The sequence below is a fragment of the Cornus florida genome, unplaced genomic scaffold, assembly GCF_030987335.1.
Source record: "Cornus florida cultivar Cherokee Brave unplaced genomic scaffold, ASM3098733v1 CherokeeBrave_3.0.0_Hap2_Chr11, whole genome shotgun sequence".
NCBI classification, from domain to species: Eukaryota; Viridiplantae; Streptophyta; class Magnoliopsida; order Cornales; family Cornaceae; genus Cornus; species Cornus florida.
The window spans coordinates 134,074,113-134,082,929 of NW_026775581.1; the positions used below are offsets into that span (position 1 = coordinate 134,074,113).

Genomic DNA, 8,817 nt, shown 5'->3' on the forward strand with positions numbered 1-8,817 from the left:
ATTTCAGAAAGGGAATCCGTGGCAAGAACAAACAGGTAGGGGATAGAAAAAAAAACCCCGGCAATGGAGATGCTTGTGGAAATCCAATCAATAAATTTTGAGGGAAAATTCAAGAGGGTGAGTACATCAAAGAAGGAAAGGCAAACTAAGGGTATCATAGGCTTTGAGCAGGTCTACCATGAAGAGTAAACCTAGATAAGTTCCAATTCCTCAATGAAAATTAACTTGTCATGAAAATGCTACTTGTGCAAGAAATTTTTTTTTTTTTTCCTAGTTGGTACTCACACACACGTCTCTTCTGAGACTTGAACCCCTTACCTCCCTTTGGGTGGTAAGGGGCTGATACCTTGAAGAGTAAACCTAGATAAATTCCAATTCTTCAATGAAAATTAACTTTTCATGAAAATGCTACTTGTGCAAGAAATTTTACCAAGTAACATTCCTAAAAATTTTATTGTCCCAACTAATCAAATGAAATGATGAATCAATAGTATCTCCAAATTTTCAACAAAAATATTGGAGATAGGAAATTGAACTCCCCAAAAAGCTAAGAAAGAAGATTTTTGTTGGGGCCTTGAAGTTACTCAAAAAGAGAACCATAAAATGAACTTGAGCTTGTTGCGATTGGCTTATCATTTTTCAAGGTTAGAAGGAGCATTATGTGGTATAATGCTATAAATTTTTAACCTCAAGCCTTCTAGGATGGATAATATTTCTCATACTATTGTCAAGTATCCGAATTTTTTTAAACAATCTTCTCGGTGCCCTTTTGTTAACCTCAAGCCTTTTTAGAATGCAAATTATTACTTATACTATTGTTAAGAATCCTACATTGGTGCCTATACGTTAGGCAACAGGCTGTTTTTTAAACAATCATAATAGCAATCCTATCTAATATATATATACACACACATATAACATATTGTTGTTTATTATTAGATTGCAACATTAGAAAATCAATGCCATAGTCATCTTAATTGAGCTTAATTGACCAGAAGTTTCAAGTTTTTGCACATTCAGAGCAGAGCATTTAGGAACCTAAGTTCATCGGAAGAACTACACAATAAACGACCAATGTTGGATCACATTGTTTCTAAGTTAAAAAAAAGTTTTAACTTTTCACTTCTGTTTTGCGTTTTCCACTAATCGTTACCAATATGCATGTCAAAAATGTCTAGACATTTTCATATGCTTTAAAATCAAAGACATCATAGCTTCCAAATGACATTTATAGGATTAACATCAATTCACAATAAGCACCATCTATTCACAATAAGCACCATCTATTCACAATCATTTCCTGTGTAAAAGACAGAACACCACCACGTGCTTTTCTTGAAGAAATTAACATCAAAGTTCTTCAAAGCTCTGATACACTAATAGTGTACAACTGATAACATCAAAGTTTCGCTGATAGCATATTTAGCTTTAAAACACACACATATACACTCTCCGTCTATATATATATATATACATACAAATATATATCTTAAAAGATGGAAGCCAACCTATATTAAGTTTTACAAGAACATAAGTTATTCACCTGGGCCAGAGAGCTCTATGTCCTGCAAAGATGTTGAAGATCGATAAATGGAGTCAGGATGCCCATCTGACAAGAATAACTCGTGAACTATAGTTGGTTACTTCTAATAGTCCCTGCGGTTGTGGAGAATATGAGTGAAAAATAATTAGTATTATAGGTAAAAATTGATGTAATTTGCTAAATGTAACTTGTAATTGAGGAGATACATATTTAAGAAAATCCATAAAAAATTTGGCGTGTGTACCTATTGTCATAAACTGTGAGCATTGGTTTAAGGAAAATTTTTGATACTTTATTGTAAGGTAAAAACCAATATTGTAGAATTAATCGCGTTTAGTATTAGTGTAATGACAAATCAAATACAAGTAAAAATATGTACAAAGTGCTCATAAGAACTCGAAAGGAGTAGATGATGAACAGTCTTTAGTATTAGTTTAATCACAAATCTAATAAAGTAACATGCATACATTGTTTAGGTTGAAAATTATAAAGAAAGAGAGTAATTGACATTTGAACTATTACAGTTGATAACTTTCACTAACCTTAAAAGGAGTCTCTTCTTTTCTTGTAATTGGGAGGCTCGACCATTTTGATCACCTCATTCTCCAATGGGGCATCAGCAGTTTCCTGCAATTGCAGAGCGAGCTCGAGTATGCGCACAACATCACTCATTGAAGGGCATTCAGGCCCTCTGAGAAGCAAACATTTGCTAGCAAATTCCACAAACACTCTCAAAGAAAGAAGCCTCAATGATCTCTCCAACTGACCCTGCTTACATGCACTCTATGGCCCACCTGCTAAGAAGCCTCGGCTTTTCAGGTCTATCGAATGATACTGCTCGCCTCCAACACAACAATTCAAGCAACACCACGCCGAAAGAGTAAACATCAGATTTTTTTCATAAATCAACCAGTTTGCAATATACTTTGGATAGAGATAGCCATATGTATACACAATTATTGCGGTGATGAATGAATATATTTTCATGACCGGCCCTGCTGTGTAAATATGGTCCACTTTACAAACTCTTTGTGCTCATGGTTTTCATGACCTCTCATGTCACTAAATTTCATTTGACTTGATAATGTAACCTATCACAAATCTTTAAACAGCACTTAGACTCTCTCCTGTACATAAGAGAATCCAATTAAATCAAAGGTAAATCCTACTAGAATCCCATCTTACACGCAAATAAATTCTGCTCTTGTTTCATCGATAAGTTATTGTAAATTATTTGTGTAGCATTCCTCTGACCGCTACTTATGGAAACAGAAAAAGTCCATGTGAATTCATAAACAAATGAAATCAGTTTTTTTGTTATAGTCATGGATGACCATTCTTCAATTGTTCAGAAGATGGTTGCCTCAAGCCCCCATTTTAGGTGCCATTGGAGATGCAAGCCTCTTCAAATCACTCGCTCATCTTTTGCGGATGACCTCAAGCTATTTTCTTATGGTAATTTTAAATTTGTCAATGTCCTTAATGATGCTTTGAATTCCTTTTCAGCTTTTTCTGATCTAGTTCCTAACCTGTCCAAAAGCTCTGTATTCCTTTCAGCTGTCCCACAGTCCTCTAAAGCCTCCATTCTTCATCTCCTTGGTTTCCAGGAGGGTCATCTACCACTTATATATCTTGGTGTTTCTTTAATCTCCACAAAACTCACAACTCTTGATCAATTGCAGGTGTTATCTTGATAAAATTTCTGTTATAATAACCAGTTAGAGTTCTAGAATGTTTCCATTTTCAGGCAGACTTCAGCACACTAAGGTCATTCTCCTGAGTGTGCAAACTTTCTGGGCTAAGTGATTCAAGGGATGGAGCAGAACCTCAGGAGACTCCTATGGTCTGGTAGCATCATCCTCAACCAATTGAATCATAAACAAAAATGAAAATGTTTCCAACACAACAATGAAACTACCAATTGTTACCCTCACATTTGACATCAATCAGATATTTAAAAAATCTTAATAGTAATCCTATATAGATATAGTTGTTTAATTATTAGAATGTAAAATTAGAAAATCAATGCAATAGTCATCTTGATCGAGCTTAATTGACCAAAAATTTCAAGTTTTTGCACATTCGGAACAGAGAATTTAGGAACTTATGTTCATGGGAACAGAGCGTCTTTAGCAATTCCTCATCACAGAGGAAAGCACCACCCAAAGCCCTGCCGCTTCTCTCCTTCCAAATAAAGCCCTAGCAGAAGTTCTAAGGTTGAAAATCTTTCTCCAGTTCTAAGAACAGATATGAGGAAGTGGAACATCTCAGAAGCTTTGATCACTGGTGAGGTATGCTCTATTCTACTTTGCCAACATAGACTTAGAATGCTTGTCAACTAGGGTCCAAATGTGAGCATATTGTAATTTGATTGTCATTTTAAAAGGTTAGAAGGAGCATTATGTGGTATAATAAAATTTTAATCTCAAGCCTTTTATGATGGATATTATTTCTCATACTGAGCCTTTTAGAATGCATACTATTTCTCATACTATTGTCAAGTATCCTATATAGTATAATGTTGCCTTAACATTCGGCATCAAGTTGATTTTTTAACAATCTTAATAGTAATCCTATATATATATATATATATATATATATATATATATATATAGTGTTGTTTAATTATTAGAATGTAAAATTAGAAAATCAATGCAATAGTCATCTTGATTGAGCTTAATTGACCAGAAGTTTCTAGTTTTGCACATTTGGAACAGAGCATTTAGGAACTTAAGTTCATGGGAAAATTTGCTTCAAATAAATGACTAATGTTTGATCCATTAATTAAAATTTTCAGTAAAAGTTAACAAAGGAAGGAAAAAGAACAAGAATAGTGTTGCATTGTTTCAGTAGCAATTTTGTTGCGTATTTTTTTTTTTCACTTCTGTTTTCCATTTTTTTACTAATTGTTTTGAATTTGCATTGTTGATTTTCGCATGTGCCAAAAAACGTCTGGACATTTTAATATGCATTAAAATCAGAAACATTGTAGCCTGCAAATGAAATTTATAGGATTATCATCAAATCACAATATACAACATCTATTCCAATGAAAAATCATTTCCCGGGTAAGAGACAGAACAATGGCACGTGCTTTTCTTGAAGAAATTAACATCAAGGTTCTTCAAAGCTCTGATCCATTAGTAGTATACAACCAGTCCAAACTTTCGCTGATTGCATATTTAGCTTTAACACACACGCATACTCTCTCTATATATGTATATATATCTTAAAAGATGGAATCCAATCTATATTAAGTTTTACAAGAATACAAGTCATTCACCTGGGCGAGGGAGCTCTGTCTTGCAAAGATGATGAAGAATGATAAATGGAGTCAGGATGCCACTCTAATGAGAATGACTCGTGTGAACTATAGTTGGTTCCTTCTACTCGCCCCTGCAGTGAAGATGAGTGAAAATATATTAAGTAGAATAATGGTTTAAAGTTTATGTAAATGGCTAAATGTAACATGTAGTTGAGGAATATATATATAGATATCTATTCAAGAGAATCCATAAAAATTTTGGTGTGTACACCAATTGTCGGTGTGAAGATTAGTTTAAAGAAAATTTATGATATTTTTAATACAAGGTTTAAACCAAAATAGTAGTATTTGTGTAATGACAAATCAAATAAAAGTAAAATATTTACAAGGTGCTAAAAAGAACTAGGAAGAAGTAGGATGATGAATACGTTGGAAATCCAAGTTGGTAGAGTGATTATTATATCAAACGCGTGGTGAACTATATATAGTTTTTAGTGGGATCTTATATAAAATTATACGGGATCTCCAATGAGATTAGGATTTGGATATGGGGTACATGAAGTCGGAATTGGTTCAACAACCTACGTGACATTTGCATAGAAGCAAAATATATATATATACACGCACACACACACATGTATGTATATAGAAGTTGCATTATCCATTTTATGTTGAATTTATAAAGAAAGAAATTGTCATTTGTACTATTACAGTTGAAAACTATCACTAACCTCAAAAAGATTCTCTTCTTTTCTTGTAATTGGGAGGCTCGACCATTTTGATCACCTCACTCCAATGGAGCATCAGCAGTTTCCTGCAGTTGCAGGGCCAGCTGGAGTTTGCGCACAACATCAATCATCGAAGGGCGTTCAGTACTTCTGAGAAGCAAGCAGTTGCTAGCAATTTCCACAAACACGCTCAAAGAAAGAGGCAAAATCTTCCCCATCAGATATGGATCAATGATCTCTTCAACTGACCCTGCTTCTATACACTCTATGGCCCACTTGCTTAGAAACCTATGCTTTTCCTGTTCATCGAATAAAAAAGCCTCCCTCCCACACAACACTTCAAGCAACACCACGCCGAAAGAGTAAACATCAGATTTTATTGTGAATCGAGAAGTAAGAAAATGCTCTGGATCAAGATAGCCAAGTGATCCCTCCAAAACTGTTGTGGTGATGACCTCGTGGTACCGCGACAAGGATAAATTGATATCTGAAATCTTTGCAACCCAGTTTTTACCAAAGAGAATGTTGTGCGGCTTCACGTCACCATGAATAATTGTCTTCCCCTCCACACCTGTATGAAGGTGGTTCAGTCCTTGGGCGACACCAATGCAGATTTGGAGCCTCTGCTTCCATGAGAGACATTGATTATCAATATTACAACTGTGGAGACGATCGGATAGGCTACCGTTGGACATGTATTCGTGCACCAAGATCATCTCATGCCCATCATAGCAGTACCCAACCAGGGACACCACGTTCATGCATCGAACCTGGGACAGCACCTCCAACTCTGAGCAAAACCAATCATAAGAATAATCTCTAGAGAACCGTTTGATAGCAACCTTCGTTTTTTCTATATAACCCACATAAACATTACTACGATAACTTCGTATCATTAGGAGGCGACCAATATTAAAACGGTTCGTGGAGGCTCAAATCTCTGCCAGGGAAAAGCGATGACAATGTACCTCTGGCATTGGATAAGCTTTTGTCTTTGAATTCAACTGCCACCCCATCCACCATCTGTGATTAAAACCATAATCTTTCTTTTTCCCAACTTCCATATTCTTAGTTGTTCCAGGTGAAATACTCTCCAAGCTGCTTTCATTTATTACTTCCACAGGAGGTACGCTGTAATGGCAAGACGCGGAAGGAGAATACTCCAATGTGATACTCTCCAAGCTGCTTTCAGTTAGTACTTCCACAGGACATATATTGTAATCGCAAGAAGACACAGAAGGAGAATTCTCTGATGTAATACTCAATTCAACACCCTCATTGGAAGTCCCACCAACATCGATAACCACTTGCTCTGTATAAGAGTCAGTCCTCCCTTGCAACTCTAATATAATTAATTCGAGTCTCGCCACTACTTCAGCCATCGTAGGACGTTCATTTGGTTGATCATGCAAGCATTTGTTGGCAATTTCCGCAAACCCTCTTAAACAATGAGGTGTGATTTGCTCCTTCACACTGGGATCAACCAGCTGATCAATTGTTCCTTCTCGAATGCATTGTCTGCCCCATGTAGCTAGACTATACTGCTCCTCCTCAAGAGTATCGGTAGCCTTCTTCCCACACAACACTTCCAACAATACCACACCAAAACCATATACGTCTGATCTCTTACTCAGTCTTCCAGTCATCATATACACCGGATCCAGATACCCAATTGTACCTTTAATCAAAGTGCTAATGTGGGTGCGGGATATGTCTGAAGTGTCCATTCTGGACAATCCAAAATCAGAAACCTTAGCTACCCAATTTTCATCCAACAAAATGTTTGCACTCTTCACGTCACCATGTATGATTCCATGGTGGGCACCGCTACTCGTATGCAAGAAGTCCAACCCACGTGCGGCACCAATGCAAATGTTGAGTCGTCGTTCCCAGGAAAGAGGAGAATTACTACCCATGCCATTTCTACTAGTTTTGTGGAGATGTTCAACAAGGGTCCCACGGGCAATATACTCGTAAACAAGGATCAGCTCATAACAATCATCACAGTAGCCAATCAAAGAGACGACATGATTGTGCCGAAACTTGGAAAGGGCATCGATCTCAGCACGAAACTCGCGAACCCCTTGATTGGATTTCGAATTTTTCCGTTTTATGGCAACACACGTGGTCCTGTCAATGAGCCCTTTGTACACATTACCAAATCCACCTTTACCAATGACAAGTTCATCATCAAAGTAGTTGGTGGCCAACCAAATTTCAACAAGTGAGAAGCGACGGAAAGTATTATTCAAATGCTGCCCGGTTTGATGTCTGTGCAACTCCTCCTCATCCAATGTTGATTCCGAACAATTTAAATGGTAAACAATGAAATTCAATAGAGTGAGGACAAGAATTATACCTGTTGCAATTGTATTTATATTGCCAAAGGCTACAAGTAATTTTCGGAGTCTTGGTGTCCTTGAAAACGGAGCATGTGTTGTGAAAGCACAATTCACACCAGCAAGATTGTTGTCAGGGTTGCTCAACTTAAATATCTCTATACCTTTTAGGATTGTATCGATCTTCTTAATGCCGGACTCATATTTGAGTTGCAAAGTTATGATTAAATCACCCCTGCACTCCATCCAGTCTCCTTCCATCATGGCCACATAGTCATTGTATATTGCAATCCCATTTCCACCGCTCCATTTGATCACATCTGCATCAGTCTCAACAATCATATTGTTTATCAAAACAGCAAACCGTTTCTGGCTGCTCAGAGTGATGGTGGGTTCAAGCTCACAGATATGGAGCCTAACCAAATATCTGAAACCCAAATCCAGTGGTAATTTCCATGTAAAGTTGTACCATTGGTTTGTTTGGCTGTTTGAACCTATAGACCATGGGCCTTGATATACTTCCAATGGTGTAAGGTATGTTGGTGTACTTGTGTACTTAATTACAGTAGTTGTGTTAACTGGTAGAACTGCCGACTGTAACTAGTACTTCTTGTCCTCAGACCACACACGGAACATGTTGCCCAAATCTTGTACTGACAAAATGGATCTTCCTCCAACATTTAAGCGGTGAACCATCTCTAGTGCAGTGCCGTTGTCAATATAGTATCTAAAAACCTTGTTACCAACAACAGGAGGGCCCAAATCACAGTCGGGAGTGTAATAAAGACCGGTGGGCATGGAGACGATCTCAATTCCATTGATAAAAGCATATGCATTACTAAAAGTACTACTTTGAGATGGAAAGAACGTGATATTGAATACTTGAATTTCTTCCACGTTCACACAGAATTCTTTAGCAAAATATCTTACGCCCAAAGCATC

The 8,817-nt window shown here is 36.9% G+C and overlaps 2 protein-coding genes across 4 annotated transcripts; both read right to left on the reverse strand.

Moving 5' to 3' along the window:
• Positions 1–1,246: 1,246 nt before the first annotated feature.
• Positions 1,247–8,240, reverse strand: LOC132283690 (receptor-like protein kinase FERONIA). 3 transcript variants are annotated; one of them, XM_059785688.1, is made up of 4 exons: positions 5,540–8,240; positions 4,827–4,939; positions 2,086–2,377; positions 1,247–1,656 (listed from the first exon to the last, which is right to left on the reverse strand). In XM_059785688.1, the coding sequence occupies exon 1, from the start codon at positions 8,215–8,217 to the stop codon at positions 6,469–6,471; it is 1,749 nt and encodes a 582-aa protein (XP_059641671.1). In that variant the 5' UTR covers positions 8,218–8,240; the 3' UTR covers positions 1,247–1,656; positions 2,086–2,377; positions 4,827–4,939; positions 5,540–6,468. The 3 variants fall into 3 exon arrangements, with proteins under 3 accessions (XP_059641671.1, XP_059641672.1, XP_059641670.1); XM_059785689.1 differs by having other exon boundaries at positions 2,086–2,385; XM_059785687.1 differs by having other exon boundaries at positions 2,086–4,939.
• Positions 5,596–6,432, reverse strand: LOC132282188 (receptor-like protein kinase FERONIA). The gene has a single exon (XM_059783805.1). The coding sequence runs from the start codon at positions 6,430–6,432 to the stop codon at positions 5,596–5,598; it is 837 nt and encodes a 278-aa protein (XP_059639788.1).
• Positions 8,241–8,817: the final 577 nt, after the last annotated feature.